The sequence below is a fragment of the Rhincodon typus genome, chromosome 11 (genome assembly GCF_021869965.1).
Source record: "Rhincodon typus isolate 14 chromosome 11, sRhiTyp1.1, whole genome shotgun sequence".
Taxonomy (NCBI): Eukaryota; Metazoa; Chordata; class Chondrichthyes; order Orectolobiformes; family Rhincodontidae; genus Rhincodon; species Rhincodon typus.
The window spans coordinates 32,264,806-32,282,606 of NC_063342.1; the positions used below are offsets into that span (position 1 = coordinate 32,264,806).

Sequence of the window (17,801 nt, forward strand, 5' to 3'; positions counted from 1 at the left end):
TCTGAAGAAGGGTCTAGGCCCGAAACGTCAGCCTTCCTGCTCCTCTGATGCTGCTTAGCCTGCTGTGTTCATCCAGCTCTGCATCTTGTTATCTCAGATTCTCCAGCATCTGCAGTTCCTGCTATCTTTTTAACAATACCATTTGTTTGCAGACTATCTCTAGAAGCTGCTTCATACAGAGTTGTGCTGATTCCCTGGGGGCAGATGGCATGTGGGCTGCTATCTGCACAATCTTCATCATTGATACCAATGAGAAATGCCACACGAGCTATGCAGGGAACAGCCTGTGGCATTCTCTGTCCCCGGAGAATCATCATAGTCTGTGTAGCACCACACAAAGCAGCACAACACAAACACATCGTTTCTTTTGGACGTTTAGAGCAGCCAGCTGGAATCCATTTTGTTTCAATTCACTCACAGGATGTGAGTGTCTCTGGCTAGGCCAGTATTTATTGCCTATCTTAATTGTCAAGAGTCGACCATATTACTGTGGATCTGGAGGCGTACGTAGGCCAGACCAGGTAAGGACAGCAGGCTTCCTCTGTAAAGGATATTAGTAAATCCAGATGGAATTTTCTGACAATCAACATGGTCATCATTAGACCCTTAATTGCAGGTTCTTTATTGAGTTCAAATTCCACCATCTGCCATAGCAGGATTTGAACCCAGGTCCCCAAAACATTTGCTGAATTTCTGGATTAATAATCTAGTGATTATACCACTAGGCCATTGCTTCCCTCATATCTATGAGGATACAGAATGTCAGAACCAAACCTGCTTCTCATACACTCGTTTATTTAAACAAAAACATTAATTCTACACAACTTTCAGCTTTACACAGAACTGAAAATTTGCTGTGCTAATTAGCCTTCAGAAATTGTGAATTGCATGGAATGTGGCAGAACTATGTCCACTTATTCAGGAACCGAAAAGTAGAGAGTCCAAAACTTCACTGTAAGTTTGCCCAGGTGCTTGTTTGGGGAACAGTATCTGCTTCCATAAATATGGTACCCAGTGTGTAAAAAGGCAAAGCTGAGGAAGGGAATCCCCAGCTAGGAAGTTTCCTAAGTCTCAGCTTTGATCCACAGATGGCACCTAGTTGGGGTAAATTCTAGCCAGTGGCACCACACAAAGCAGCACTAACAGCCCTCCCCCAAAGAAATCACCACCCCTGTCCCCATCCCCATCCCTCTGGAATTGCAATGTAATAGAGTAGTACGGCCATGCCAACTTTCTGTAAAAGCAAGGGGAACTACCTCCTTACTCCGTGCACTGACAGAATGAGCAACAACGAATCCCATGGGCCAACATTGCTAAGTATGTTGGATCAAAGACCCACAGATTCTTCCTTCCATTGTACATGGATTTTTTTTTATTTGGGAAATTATGTTTTGAAATTATATGTTGGTGGATAAATTTAAAACTGCAGGGATAAGGGTTATATTCTAACATAGACTGAGCCATGCATCATTTTTTTGTAGAGGCCTCTGTGTAGATGCACTGATTGAGCTGTCTGATGAGAATGCTGACTGGAAACTCAGCTTCAATGAGTTTTTGAACTGCTTGAATCCTGGTTTTGTCCCACCTGAGAAAAGTAAGTACAAACTGACATTACTTTACACCTAACGTACAGAATATTCAGCTATTTATTGTCTATCCCACACTGCCTTCCAGGTTCCTCACTTTATTTTCCCTATTACTGTATTTGGTTGTCTTTAGGAGGTAGGTTGGACATTGAGTTTCTTGTACTTTTAGCAACCAGCCCTGACCTTGTGCTGATCTGATATCCACTAAGGAACATTGCATGGATGTGACAAGCAGCAATTCTACCTAATTTAGCCCCTTCCTAACTTGACAGAGTTTTGAAACCAGTTGTTGGACATAGAGGAAGATTCAAATCTGGGGCTTTTTTGGGTCTGTATAGTTCAGTACCAGGCCAAATATATGTATTACCCAATCAGTGGTCAGGAGAGCTACACAGGTCATCTTTTAGTCATATCCTTAAAAAAAAGGTCAGTTGCAAAATCTTTTAAGTGAGGAATTGAAAAGTTAAAGAATTCAACATTCAGAGGTTTGGGCTTGTTTTATTTTTAGGTGTTTGCCATCCAGCAAAGGGTACGCATTCTTTTTACCTATTTTCAACTCGGACTGCCCACACTCCCACTGTGTCCATATTTACCGCAAAGTGGACAAGTTGAAAAGCTTGTTGCCAAAAACAGAATGGTTCTGTGAAGCATGTTTGGATTTTTTTGCTCTCACCTGTAGTGAGACATTTAGCTCCTATCCACTCAGTGCAATGCACTTATTGTTATACAGGAGCTGAGCACTTGAAACAATACTCAGAATGACAACATACTTCTAAATACAGTCTTTTAAATAGAAGCCTTTCTGAAAATGCTCAAGCTAGTGCTTTCCCAGCTGAAACAGAGAAATATGCAAGGACAGTGAGAATTGACATACCTGGTACAAGATGGAGAAAGAAAATGACAAAATTGCTAGAGCTGCTTTTTGCAGCAATTTTAAATTAGAGTTCCCCTGCTGGGTTCTTAAATTTATCCGAAGCTATTTTATCATAGCAGCCTGTAGATGGTGCTAGATAAGAATATATAAGTTCTAGTTCAGTTTATTTGTAAAACTTCAGATTTTAACTTGATGCCTCCGCCTAAAAGGAGAGGTTTAGAATTTGATAACAAGGTGCCATATTTAGTAATGAAAGGCTTGAGGCATAAAGATACTGTTTTGTTTCCTGGTGCTACCAATACAATATCACTCTGTAATATTAGAGAAAAACAAAGTTTTAACTGTACTTCTGCATCAGATTCCTTGCGCCAGATTTTGTCTCCAGGAGGAGAGATGAATCAGCTCTCCAAAATGCAGAACTTGGTTGTTTTTCTGCAAATCAAGTCATATGTTGTCTGAGGCCACAGACAAATAGGCCACTCAAAGGCCTTGCAGCCTCTGTCATTTAATTTCAGTCAGCAGCACACAGATGTCATCCACATCCTATTCACCAAACTGGCACACGTTCTCAATCCAGATAGACACTGCGTCACATACACAGGTAATCCTAAGGAAACTTGGGCTGCTTGAATGTTTTGACTGAAACCCCCTCCAGATGCATGGATGGGGTTAGAGTTATTCCCTAAAATTCTGACATCTTCTTCTGTTGACCACAAAGCCAACTACAGAGAAGGTACAGTGAGAGGCACCTTCTCACAAGGATGCTAATTGTACTGGAGTCCAGATCATTGTAGCCTTCCTGACACTCCACATCCTAGCTCTGGGCTCTGTGCAAGGATTTGGTACTAGAGGAGCTGAGGAAGGAAGCCTCTCCTCCAATGAAAAGTAGGAGGTGAAGGAGGAGGAATTCCACATGGATGAAGATAGTGTGGATAAATTTCAATAGTAAGGGCCTCAGAGATGGGCCAGGCAACATTATCATGGAGGCCATGAGGAATCCATGCAGGAACAGCATAGTGGATCAAGATCTTCTGACATAACAGTGTGTCACATGATGGGAGCCTTCCATGAGAGTGAAACCTGGGCTGGAAGGCAGTGGAGCATGCTTGAGACACAAACAGAATCATTAGGAACATCCTGCAAGCAAACACGTCAGGTCTGATCAAGACTAACTGGATGTGGTGGTGGGTGAGGTATTAAAAGACCTTTGGCCATGTGGAAAGTCCAGTATTTTGTAATTATAGTATAAATAGATAACATTTTGCAGAGATAAAGGTTTGAGTTTAACTTTACACATGTTATCTTACTCTACTCAACTTATCTGAACACCAGTGACCCAATTAGCAATGTACATGATATGTCCTCTGCTTTTAGATATTCTTACATTGTACTCTGCTTATTGTGGAGATAGCTGTGGAACTGGACAACCTATGTGACTGAAGCAGTCGATGTTTTTGTGCAGGGACCCATTGGAGCCCTCCTAATGACTACACTACCTACACAACTACACAAATGTGGTTGACTCTAGACTGCCCTCTGGGCAATTAGGGATGGGCAATAAATGCTACCTGGTCAGCGAAGCCCTCATCCCGTGAATTAATAAAGAAAAAAAAACTCCACAGCCATCCTTGTTTGGACCTGGCAAGCAAATGGAGTATCAGGCTGAGGGTCCTCGGAATCTGAGGCCAGTGAGATTCCTTCAAAATGTATGGATGCCCCTGCCTCAGGTGTGCTGCACCCCACTCTACCACCCGTGAAATAGTCCTGTTCAATAACTGCAGTTCCTCTCCCATGGGAGGCAGTGGTGCAGTTGTATTGTCACTTGTCCAGTAATCTGGGTAATGCTCTGGGACTCCAGACCCACAACAATGTAGTTAATTTTTAACTGTTCTCTGAACTGGCTGACCAAGCCACTTAGTTGTATCAAATTGCTAAAAAGCCTCAAAAAAGAAATGAAACTGGATGGACAAAACTGGTTCAACCACTAGAAACAACAATGGCAAACCATGCCATCTCCACCTGCAGAGTCATCATTATCAACACCTGGTGGATAATACCAAAATTGGGAGAACTGTCTTGCGAACTAGTCAAGCAACAACCTGACATAGCCATACTCTCAGAATTATATCTTACAGACCAGGCCCTAACAACATCATTATTATCCCTGGCAGGACAGGCCTAGTGGAGGTGATAGCGCAGTGGTTTACAGTCACGAGTTGCCCTGGGAATTCTCAACATTTACCTTTGGATTCAACAAAGTCTTCTGGCATCAGGTCAAATGTGCAAGAATGTGGTCAAACACGTGCAAGCTGCACCGCAGAATCTCACCAGGGTTCTTAGATAACACCTTCCAAACCTATGACCACTACTGACTAGGAGGACAGCTACAGCAGATACACAGTGACCTGAAAGTTCCCTTCCAAGTCACTCACTATCTGAGTTGGAAATATCACAAATGTCAATGGATCAAAATCCTGGAAATCCCTCCCTAACAGTATTGTGGATTCAATCTACAACAAATGGGTTGCAGCAGTTCAATAAGGCAGCTCGTCACCCGGCAGCTCGTCACCCACTTCTCAAGAGTAATTTGGGATGGGCAATAAATGCTAGCTTGCCAGCAAGCCCAAACCCCTAACACAAACTGTTCTACTACAGAACAAGTGCCACTGTGAAGGGAATTTCATATTTCTCACATGTACTGCATATACTACCGGATGTGGTGTTTATTCTGTTGTGAACTTTAACTCCTCCTGCCCCCTTGTGTTGTGCTTTTTGCTCAATGTTCCCCACGCGTTCTTTGTTCTTAAACTCACCGGAATCCATGTCTCTGGGCAAGTGCTTCCTTCCACAGTATATGGTGATGCTGCACTCTGGCACACTTGTCCCTCACCTCCATGTCCCAAGCTGGTCCACCCCTCCACCCCAACAGCCCAACCTCATCCATCCTCAAACATGAGGCTGCACCCAACTTGCAAGCGGTCCATTGCTTGAAAAGGCAAAGGTCCCAGGCAAAGCCAGTTGAGTGTGTGTTTTGGGAACTGCAGAACGATCAAACGTTCACCTTGAAAGCCTGAGAGTAAAATCCGGCCCCCCTCCCTTCAGTTGCAGAACCACAGAGAGATGAGCACACCATACAGTGCAGAGTATTGAAATCCTGTTCATAAGTTTCCTATCTTGATTGTAGATAATATGGGTGTTTAATTTTACACCCCGGTTAGACCCAACATCAGTAGATTGCCACAGCCACTCAAGGTTATCTGACATGCTTAGGACTCCTTTCTGCCAATTTCTTGCTTGACACAAGTTATCTGGATACTGAAATAAAAGTGACTTTCCTTTGTTGTGTCATAGAATGTGCTTTGGAAGATGAGACTTATGAGGATGGAGCTGAGACTACAGTGGAGTGTAACCGATGCGTCTGTGCTTGCGGCAACTGGGTGTGTACTGCCATGACCTGTGACGGTAAGTTGAAATGTTAACCCATCTCTTCCAGGATTTTCAGATAGAGGAAAGGCGGTGTCAATTTGCGTTCTTCCTACCTACATACATATCTGCATTCAGAACCAAAATGTGCCCATGGTAGCTAGCTTCAGGTAGAGTAGAGAACGATTAGTTCCTTTGGAGAAAGTGAAATACACGTTCTTTTGTGCAAGTATTGAGGATTAATGAGTGCAGACCCTGTTAAGGATTTTTTTTTAGTCACAGGATCTGGTTGTCACTGGGGGGGGCAAGGCATTATTTTCATAGGATCCATACAGTGTGGAAGCAGGCCATTCAGCCCATCATGTCACTAACTCTCTGAAGAGCATCCCACCCAAACACACCCCATCCCTGTAACTTGCATTTCCCATGGCTAACCCACCTAACCTACAAATCCCTGAACACTGGGCAATTTAGCATGGCCAGTCCACCTAACTTGCAAATCTTTGGACTGTGGGAGGGAACCCCCGTAGTCACAGGGAGAACGTGCAAACTCCACACAGACAGCCGCCAGAGACTGAGAATCGAACCCAGGTCCCTGGCGCTGTGAGGCAGCAGTGCTGACCACTATGCCGCCCTTTCTCTAACTGCATCTTTTAGAAGATGACGGTGAGTCAATTCTTGAACTGCTGCAGGTGTAGGTATACCCAGAAGGTTTTCAGGTAGGGAGTTTCAAGAATTTGACTCAGCGATTGTAAAGGAAGAGTAATATAGTTCCAAGTCAGACTGGTGTGAGAGTTGGAAAGGAAACTGGGTGGTGTTCCTGTGCATCTGCCACCTATGTTCTTTTCTGTGTAATTTAAAACGATCCAGTAAAGCAGCAAGCGGAAAGCCAAGCAAAGCAACATTTAACTTACCAAAAAGGTACAGACCACTGGGCAATAAAATACTGTTTTGGTGTTGAGATGACTTTTTTTGAACTAAAGCACTGTTATATACTCCCACTAAATATTATGGACACCCAAAGGTTCATAAGGACTAAAAGCATAAGGATATAAGAGCAAAAATAAGTGACAATCCACAGAGCTGCCTAATTCAGAGTAAAGAACATTTTAAATGGACTTGGAAGTAGCGTTGGGCAGGGACTGGGATGGGAGGAGCTGCTATTTAATTATTTCTCTTGGCATTAGGGTGCCTGAGCATTTCCAAGAGTAAACTCTTAATGCGCATAGATACTGACCAGAAAGGCAACCACATTTTTTTAATAGCTGGAAGAAAAATATTTAAACTGAGGAGCATTGAAACAAAGAGAATGCTGGAGAAACTCAGCAAGTCTGGCAGCATCTATGGAGTGAAAGAAATAGAGTTAATGTTTCATGTCTGATACAACTGTACTTCACAAAGACCAAGACTTGCTGGGTTTCTCCAGCATTTTCTCTTTTTTTTTTCAGATTTCCAGCATCCATCATATCTTGCTTTTATCTGAATATTAAGAACACTTATTTGTAGCAGATGCCTGTGTTTTGAAAAGAGTGAAGTGTGGAATCAGTTGTACAGATCCTTACATTTTCACTAATAGGGGAAAAAGATGCAGGTTCCATCTCTTACACATTTAGCCTTATCATGCCAGAACTGTCCCTCTGAACCCCAGTTTGGAAACTTGTATTTTAAAAGGATAATCTGCACAAAAGAATACATTTGGCAATGTTACCTTTCTGCATTGGATAAGCCTTATTTTATATAGTCAAGAAAAACCATCAAATTGGCTGCTGCATTTGAAAGTGATGAATTTAGAGGGCTACAGGAATAGAGCTGGAGAACTGGACTAGTTGGGTAGCTCTTCAGGGAGCAGGTACAGATTCAAAAGACTGAATGGTCTCCTTCTCTACTGTAAGATTCAATGATCTCCTATACATTATAACAGGGACTACACCTCAAAAATACTGAATTAGGTGTAAAATGTCAAGACTTTTTTGCTTCCCTTCATACCTAGCTACAACCTACTTACACCATGAAATGACTCAAATTGATAATCTGACTAATCTGTTCGGTTGTTGATGAGTAATTGTGGTACAGACTTGCCATTAGTTAACCTGGAGATAGTAGGTACTACAATTGTAAAGCCTGTGCTTCTTGCAGAATCTCTGTTACCCTTTTTTCCCCATTACTGCAATTTTTCTTTAATTTCCTTTTCCATACATGATTCACTCTTTTCTTTTTCTCCGTTTTATTTTCTTCATTGACTTCATTAATGAAGATAAAAATAAGGACATTCCTGAGGAGCAGCCACAAACAACTGCCGATGATGAGATGACTGAGGAGGAGTGGACAAAATACGTTCACGAGCTCAACAAGCATCAGGTTAGTACAAAAGCAGTCTGAGACTGAAGGGCAGGCTTCATGGGTGACAGATGGTTGTTCATCTCTCATCCACTCAGGGAATATTAGTTTTCTCTATACACACCTCAAGACCTGTCCCCACTACACACAAGTCCGAGTTACAGATTTACCAGACCATTCAGGTCTTTGCCTAAACTGTCCCAATGAGTGGCAATTACCAATTAATATTTGTCAATGTGAGGCATTATGTTGTCAAGGTTTTAGCAAAAGATTTGTAGCTCAGGTTGTTGGCAAGGCTCTTGACTTGCTCGCCGAGCTGGCTTGTTTTCGTTCAGCTGTTTCGTCACCATGCTAGGTGACATCATCAGTGAGGCCTCCGATGAAGTGATGTTGTTATACTCCGCTTGGAATTTATATTGTCTGGTCCGTTATGGTGAGTAGTGTCATTTCCAGTTTTGTTCTGTTTGGGTTTGTATATGGGGTCCAATTCTATATGTTTGTTGATTGCATTATGGGTTGAGAACCATGCCTCTAGGAATTCCCTTGCCTGTCTATGTTTGGCTTGGGCTACTATAGTTACATTGTCCCAGTTAAATTGTTAGCCTTCATTATCCATGTGTACTGATATTAAGGAAATAACATCAGTACACTCAGACAATGAAGGTCATCAGTTTAACTGGGACAACGTTTGTTGATTGCATTATGGGTTGAGAACCATGCCTCTAGGAATTCCCTTGCCTGTCTATGTTTGGCTTGGGCTACTATAGTTACATTGTCCCAGTTAAATTGTTAGCCTTCATTATCCATGTGTACTGATATTAAGGAAATAACATCAGTACACTCAGACAATGAAGGTCATCAGTTTAACTGGGACAATGTAACTATAGTAGCCCAAGCCAAACATAGACAGGCAAGGGAATTCCTAGAGGCATGGTTCTCAACCCATAATGCAATCAACAAACGTATAGAATTGGACCCCATATACAAACCCAAACAGAACAAAACTGGAAATGACACTACTCACCATAACGGACCAGACAATATAAATTCCAAGCGGAGTATAACAACATCACTTCATCGGAGGCCTCACTGATGATGTCACCTAGCATAGTGAGGAAACATCTGAACGAAAACAAGCCAGCTCGGCGAGCAAGTCAACAACCTCATTCTGTTGCCAAAATAATTAAAGTAAAATGAAAAGATTTTGTGTAGATCAAAATCTAATTTTTATCTGTGCACTAGGCTGCACAGTTAAGATTTGTATTTGCTGGGATTTTGCAGGATCAGAGGCAACATGATTGAAACATATGAAATCCTGAGGAGTCTTGCCAGGTGGAAGTGGAAAGAATGGTTCCTCTTGTGGGAGAATCTAGAAAGATGGGTCACTGTTTAAAAATAAGGGGACTTGAGGTTGGTTGGCTCGCCGAGCTGGCTTGTTGTTTCGCAGACGTTTCATTACCCTGGTGGGTAACATCATCAGTGCAGCCTCCGATGAAGCGTCAGTGTGTTTTCCCGCCTGGTTTTTAAACTCAGGAGTCCGTTGAGCTGGATTGCCTCACTTCCGGTTTTCCTTAGTCGTGGAGTGTACATGGGGTCAAGTTCTATGTGTTTATTGATGGCTTTCTTCGTGGAGTACCAGGATTCGAGGAATTCCTGTGCCTGTCTCTGCTTAGCTTGTCCCAGGATTTTGGTGTTGTCCCAGTAGAATTGGTGGTCCTCCTTATCCGTGTGGATTGAGATGAGTGAGTATTGGTCGTGTATTTTTGTACCCAGTTGGTTTTCGTGTACCCTCGTTGTTAGTTTCCTTCCTGTTTGTCCGATGTAGTGTTTCTCACAGTCTCTGCAGGGGATCTTATAGATGACATTGGTCCTGTCCATGGCGGGGAGTGGGTCTTTAGTTCGGGTGAGCAGTTGTCGTAGGGTTGATGTGGGCTTGTGTGCTACTCTGATGCCCAGCGGTCATAGGAGTCTTGTGGTTGTTTCCGATGTGTTCCTGATGTAGGGTAGTGTGATGAGTGTGTCGGGGTGTGTAGTATCTTCCGATGTTGCTTGTGTAGGCATCTTCTGACCCAGTTTTTTGGATATCCATTATCCTTGAAAATCTGGAAGAGGTATTCTTCTTCCTCTTGGCATAGTTGTGTGTTGCTGCAGTGTGTTGTTGCCCTTTTAAATAGTGTTCGCACGCAGCTTCGTTTGTGTGTGTTGAGATGGTTACTGTTGAAGTTCAGTACCTGGTCTGTGTGTGTGGCCTTTCTGTGTATTTTTGTTTGGAGTTCTACCATGACGTCCAGGAATGGGAGCTGTTTATTCTTCTCCTCCTCTCTGGTGAATTTTATTCCGGTGAGGGTGATGTTTATAAGTTTTTGTGTCTCCTCTAGTTTGGTCCGTTTAAGGATGACAAAATTGTCATCTACGTAGCGTATCCATAGTTTTGGTTGGATTAGCGGAAGGGCCATCCTTTCTTGTCTTTGCATCACTGCCTCTGCTATGAGTCCGGAGATAGGTGATCCCATGGGTGTCCCATTGATTTGTTCATATGTTTGGCCATTGAAACTGAAGTGGGTGGTGAGGCATAGGTCCAGTAAGGGGACTTCCATGCAAGACTGAGATGAGGGGAAATAATTTGTTCTGAGGGATGCGAGTCTTTGGAATTCTGCTTTCACTCTTTGGTGGTGAAGACCGTATTTTAATATTTTTCAGGCAGAGGTAGATAGATTCCTAACAAGGAGGTGTAACAAAGGTTTTTGCAGTAGGCAGGAAAATGGAGTAATCAGATCAACAATGACTTTTTTGAATGGCATTTGGACAAAGTGGCCTACTCCTCCCTGCTCCTAATTCATATTTTCATATGTTCAAGGTGGCAAACTCAAACTACTGAGGGTCCGCAACTATTTACAATCTTTATAAATATTTTGGATAAACCAGACTGTATTATGGCCACTTTTGTTGATACGAAGATAGGAGGGGAAGGAAGTTCGAAGGAGGTCATCATGTGTCTGAAAGGAGAAATATACAGATTGACTTGACCAAAATTTGGTATGTGGAGTATAATTTAAGAAAATGTGAGATTACCCACTTTGGCGGGAGGAATATATAAGCAGAATGTTAATTAAACAGAAGTAGACTGTGGGATGCTGACTATTGAGTGATATGGGCTGGCTTGTGAGCTGTGAGGAGGCGGCAAGGGGGCTTCAAGTTGACCTAGACAAATTGACTGAGTAGGTAAACATGTAGGAGATGCAGTACAACATGCCCAAATGCGAAGTTAGATACTTCAGATTGAAAAACAGAAAGACAGAATTTTATTTAAGCGCTGATATATTGTGAAGTGTAGATGTACAAAGGCATCTGGATGTCCTTGTAAAGCAGTGAATAAAAATCAACTAACAGGTGCAGCAACCATTTTGGAAGGCAAATGGCACATCGGCTTTCATTGCAAGAGGTTTTTAATTCAGAAGTAGGGATGTCTTACTGCAGTTATACAGGGTCTTGATGAGATCACACTTGGTTTTGTTTGCAGTTTTGGTCTCTCTACCAAGAAAAGGATATACTTACCCAGATTGCCTCAGTTTTCTAAATTTCAATTTGAAGAGACCCAACTTGCTCAATCTTCCTTTGTAAGACAATTCTTTCATCCCAGGAAATCGACCTACTGAACTGCCTCCAATGCAAGCATAGTGGGCGGAATCGTACAGTGGTCTGAATGACATAGATTATGTTAAGATTTGCATCAGAATCATTTGAGAAGACGAAAAAGCCTAGCTCAACATCAGAGCAACTTGCTGTATTTTTATGTGTTTGCCAAACAGTGAGAGTTTCTGGCTAAGCATTGGCAAATTACTAATCAAGGGGGATTATAGCTTGTTAGATGCCTTATTAAAACCATTAATGAAACTCATTAATATTTCTATCCTACCAATCACACCAAACAAGCTAGAGATCAAGAATACTGAAGATGGAAGTTAGAGCAGGTACCTGGCAATTTCATCTCGCTGATTGCTCCAACTGACATGCTGGACCCAAAAGATTGAGATAAATTCAGAATACAGCGAAGGAGTACTAAAAATATAACAAAGAGGAAATAAACAATGAGGGCAAACTAGCAAGGAATATAAAAACTGACAATAAGAACTTCTTTAAATATATAAGTGAACATAGGCCCCTTAGAAAATGAATCTAGAGAGACGGTTTTGAAGAACAAAGAAATGCCAGAGGAGTTAAACAGATATTTTGTATTAGTCTTTATGGTGGAAAATACTTCAAACATCTCATTAATACTAAAGAATACAGGGGAGAAACATTACCATCACTAAAGCAGTAATATTAGACAAACTAATGGGGCTAAAGGCAGATAAGACCCCGACCCAGTTGGTTTGCACCCTTTGATCCTAAAAGATGTAGCGGATACATTGGTTGTAATTTTCCAAAAATTGTTGGATTCTGGAGAAGTACCAGAGGATTGGAAAACTGCTAATGTATCACCTTATTTGAAAAGGAGGGGAGCCGAAAAGCAGATAACTCTAGGCTGATTAGCCTAACATCTTCTGTTGGAAAAGTATTGGAACCAATTATTAAGGAAGTAATAGCAAAGCTTTTGGAAAATCATAATCTAATCAAGCTGAGTCAGCATGGCTTCATGAAAGGAAAATCATGTCTGACAAATTTATTAGATTTTGTTGAGGAGCCACTAGATGTGTTGTATTTCAACAAGATGTTTGACAAGGTACCTCATAAAATGTTAAGTCATGAGATAAGACCCCACAGTGTTGGAGTAGTATATTGGTAAGGACAAACAATTGGCTATGGACAGGAAACAGCAAGTAGGGTTAAGGGGTTCTTTTTCAGGTTGGCAGCCCACGACAGATGGATTTCCACGGGGATCACTGATGGGCCCGCAACTGTTTACAATATATATGACTGACTTTGAGGAAGGAAATGAATGTACTGTAGCCAGATTTGCAGATGACGCAGAAATAGCTGGAAAGGCAGATTGTGAGAGGGATACAGTTTACAGAGAGATATTGACAGGTTGAGCAAGTGGGGGAAAAGCTGACAGAGTATAATGTGGGAAAATGTGATGCTGTTCATTTCAGAAAGGAGGGCGAAAGACTCTAGTTTCTTGATCAGTAGAGGATTCAAGGGTTATGGGGAACATACAGGAAAGTGGACATAAGGAATATCGTATCAGCCGCTATCCTATTGAATGGTTGAGCAGGCTCGAGGGGCCAAATGGCCTATTCCTGTTCCTACTTCTTAGTCTTATTATCTCAGGGCATGATTCATGGGCTGCACATACACCCCACATCCACAGACATTGGCATCCAGTGTGTGTCAGCCTAAGAGCCCTCATGGCACATCTCCAGCCCACATGCGGAACATTTCTGCACTTTAGTGCTGCACCTCAGGCCGCACAGGTAACTAGCACTAAAAGGCTGCAGCAAGGATGCTGTGCACTCAGGGACACAAACCCAGCTCATGGACTGGACCAGGCTGCATCTCTAAGCTAGCAAAAACAGAAATTGCTGGAGAAAGTCAGCAGGCATGGCAGCACCTGCGGAGAGAAAGCAGAGTTAATATTTCAGGTCTAATGACTTTTCTTCAGAACTGATGGTAGCAAGAAAATGGTGATTATGTATGCTGAAATCAGGGGGTGGGTTAAAGAAGTAAGCAATAGTTAGAGATGGAGCCAAGAGGGAGAGAAAGACAGGCAGACAAAATGATGGCTATTGATAAGCCAGGCAGATGGAAAAGCTGCTAATGGGGACCATAACTAGGTGAGAATGGATTGGCTGTGCTGAACGCACCCTATATGATAACAGTGCCCGGGATGTGCGGGTTGTAATGATTTAGAAGAAGGTGTTCAGGTCGATGGAACTCAATAGTGAGTCCTGAAGACTGCAGGGCCCACTATCAGAAAATGAGATGCTGATCTTCCAGCTTTCGCTGAGCTTCGCCGGAGCAGTGCAGCAAGCGTGAGATAGTGATATTGGCCAGGGAACACTGTTGTGTTGAAGTGGCAGTCACCTGGAAGCTCAGGGTCATTTCTGCAGACAGAAAGTAGGTTTACTGCAAAACGGTTGCCCAGTCTGTGTTTCATCTCCCCAACGTACAGCAGACCATACTGTGAGCAGCAACTGTCGTAGACTAAATTGAGTAGTGCAGGAAAATCGCTGCTTCAGATGGAAGGTGTGTCTGGGGCCTTGGATAGTGAGGAGGGAGGAAGTAAACAGGCAGGTACACCTTCTACAATTGCAGGGGAAGGTGCTGTGGGAGTGTTGGGAGGTGTTGGGAGTGGAGGAGAAGTGGACCAGGTTATTCCAGAGGGAACCAGTCCATGCAGAAGGTTGACAAAGGAGGGAGGGGAATTCGTGTCTGGTGGCAGTACCCTGCTAGAGGTGGCGGAATGGTGGCTAACAATTCTTTGCATATCGATGCTGGTGGGATGGTAAGTGTGGACCAGGGGAACCCTCCTGTGGGAGGGAAGGAGAAGCAGTGAGGGCAGAAGTGCAGGAGATTGGTCAAACACGGCTAAGGGCCCTGTCGATCACAGTAGCGGGAAATCCTTAGTTGAGGAGAAAAAAATAGACATTTCTGAGACCCCCATTGCAGAAGGTAGCATCATCAGAAAAGATGCAGCAGAGACTGAGAAACTGAGAAAATGGAATGGTGTCTTTACAGGAAGCAGGATGTGAGGATTTACGGTCAAGGTAACTGTGGGAATCAGTGGGTTTTTAGTGGATATTGGTGGCCATCCTGATCCCAGAAATGGAAGCAGAGATGTTGAGGGAAGGAAGGGAGGAGTCAGAGATAGAACAGGTGAAGATGAGAGCGGGGGGAAATTGGAAGTGAAATAGATAAACTTTTCCAGTTCTCGGTGAGAGAAGGAAGAAGCACCGATGCATCGATGTATTGCAGAAAGAGCTGTGAGGATAGATCCAAGTTAGATTGGAGCAAGGAATGTTCCACGTACCCCAGAAACAGACAGGCATAACTGGGGCCCATGTAGGTACCTATACTTCTGATCTGAAGAAAGTGAGAAGAGTTAAAGGAGAATTGCTCCAAGCAAGGACGAGTTTGGCCTGGTGGTGGATGGGGACAGTTCAGGCCATTTTTCCAGGAAGAAGTGGAGAACCCTGAGACCTTCCTGATGGGAGATGGATATGTAAAGGGATTGCCCGCCCATGGTAAAAAGGAGGTGGTTGGTGCCAATGAACTGGAAATTCTGAAACTGCCATAAAGTGTCAGAAGAATCACGGATAAAAGTGGGAAGGGACTGGACAAGAAGAGAAAAAAAAATCATCTCTGGGCTGTTCACTTGCTGTCATAGTGTTCAATACCTCTGAGCTTACTTGGACGCTCACAGCATTCCTGTCTTGTCTTGCGTTTTGCACTTTGCCCCATCAACCAGAGATACCAAGCTCTCACTCCTGCTGTATTGCTGTGCAGATTAATACTAGAAAGCTCATCATAGTTGTCAGCAATCCCCAGTCAAGTAAAAGGGGATAGTTTTCACTCCAGGATGCCTTGGCACAGTAAGCCAAGAGCAGCCTCTAATACCACTCCAGGAGCTTGGACACAGTCAGCCAGCCATTCAGGGTGATTGCCCTGACAAGCAACAGTCCCTCATCGACTAGACTGAGAACTAGCCCACACTTATGTTCCACAAGGCCATTTGGATGAATAACCTTGTGGTGTGTTTGATGTGCAGGCGGCTGACACATGCCCTGGGTGTGAGATTGCCCTCACAGTGTGCTGTACAGCAACGCATCCCCAATTCAGCCCAGATAGATTCCTGCTAACAAGTATAACAAACAGCCCTGAGATGCAGCTTGATCCAATCCATGAATTAGGCGCCTGCGTCTGTGTGCAAAGTGTCCTTACAGCTGCTTTTCAAAGCTGTTTGCCAGTGTGCCCTGCAATACAAGTCCCTGCTTCCCAAACATCTTGCAAGCGGATCGGAGAGGTGCCATGAAGATAGTGAGGGGTGTTCCAAGTGTTGGATGCCAGCCTGTCTGTGGATGAGAGTGTGTACAACTGGTGACTGCGGAAGGTGCCCTGAGATGTTTTTTGGTGCTGAGCGACATGAAGGCTTTCCGCACCCAGTATCAGGCTGAAGTCACCAGGTTCCCACTCTGACTTACATGTTGAGTATTCTCCGTGTCTAGCTTGTTTGGTGCATTTGGTAAGCTAGGAAGCTGAATATTAACCAGGTCTACTTTGGTGTTGATAAGGTGTTTAACAAGCTATCATGCCCCTTAGTTGGCAACTCACCAGTGAGAAACTCACATGCATAAAAATGCAGCAAGTTGCTCCTGACGTTGAGCTAGGCCTTTCTGGACTTCTCATTCGATTCTGCCACAAATCTCAACATAGCTCATGTTCATTTAGACCCTGGTAAGATTCTGCCCACTATACTTGCATTGGAGGCAGATCAGTAGGCTGATTCACAGGATGAATGACTTGTGTTTAAAGGCCAGATTGAGCAAGTTGGATCTATTCTAATTGGAGTTTAGTAGACGAAGGTGAGTTTACAGAAGCATACTAAATTCTAAAAGGACTTGAAAGAGTAATTGCTGAGAGGTTGTTTCCCCTTGTGGGGGTATCTAAAACTAATCAGCACTGTTTAAACTTAAGGGTGTGCCATTTATGAGAAATGAAAAGACTCCTTCTTCTGTGGGGATTGTTAATCTTTGTGCAGTTCATTACCCTCAAGAGCATTGGGATGTGGACCATTGTCTAAATCAGCCTTTTAATAGTCAGATTTTGACTTTGTTGTTAAACAAAGATTATGGGTTAGGCAGAAATGCAGAGATAAGTCATAATAAGATCATTATTGATCATGTTGAATGATGGGGCAGGTTCAAGAAGTTAAATGACTTGCTCCAGCTCTTTTGACCTTGTGTTCTTGTGCATCAAACCATTAGAGATTGGTTGATTGAATGTGTAATTGGCAGCAGTGATTCCAAAATTCATTGTACTGGTGATCATCATTGTGATGGCAGATAAAGAGCCAAATTTTCTGAGGAGGGGCAATCTCAGGCACAATTTTTTATGAAAGGAGAGAGTTTTGTATTTCTGACAGGAGATTCTAATCAGGACTCAGGAATGGGAACTGTACTTCGATACTGACAGTTTTCTCAATGTGCTGAACTGACAGGTGAAGGCAAACAATGTTCAGTTTGTGTTTACAGCAGTCAGCTGCCATATTCTGAAATGTAAAAATCCAGAATCACATACACCCACTTTGGCAGCTGCTGCCAAATTATGTGTGCATTAGGTAAATGTGAGGGTAGGGTGCCAGTTGGCTAGGCTTTCAGGGTGCCAGTTGAGTAAGGTGTCAGCTGGGTAGGGTGTGATGAAGTGTTGTAATGTTTAGTGTAGGTCAGGGTGGATGGAACCAATGAGTCTAGCAAGGGATAATGGAAGGCGGGGTGATGAAGTACAGGGTCAGCAGTGGGGAGGCGGTTTCTGGGTAGGGGAGGCAAAGGCAGATTAGTCTGGATTGGAGGATGGGGAGGTTGGTGCCAGTATAGAGGAAGGAGGTTTACCTTTCAGGGAGTGAAGGAGAATCAGGTCTGGAG

At 43.2% G+C, this 17,801-nt stretch overlaps 1 protein-coding gene across 1 annotated transcript in view; it reads left to right on the forward strand.

Annotated features, from left to right (window-relative positions):
• The window catches only part of fstl1b (follistatin-like 1b), a 111,297-nt gene that overhangs the window by 88,984 nt on the left and 4,512 nt on the right, over positions 1–17,801 (forward strand). The window contains exons 8-10 of the mRNA XM_048603186.1: positions 1,482–1,594; positions 5,812–5,922; positions 8,138–8,241. Of these exons, the coding sequence (XP_048459143.1) occupies positions 1,482–1,594; positions 5,812–5,922; positions 8,138–8,241 (328 nt within the window). The remainder of the gene's footprint in view (positions 1–1,481; positions 1,595–5,811; positions 5,923–8,137; positions 8,242–17,801) is intronic.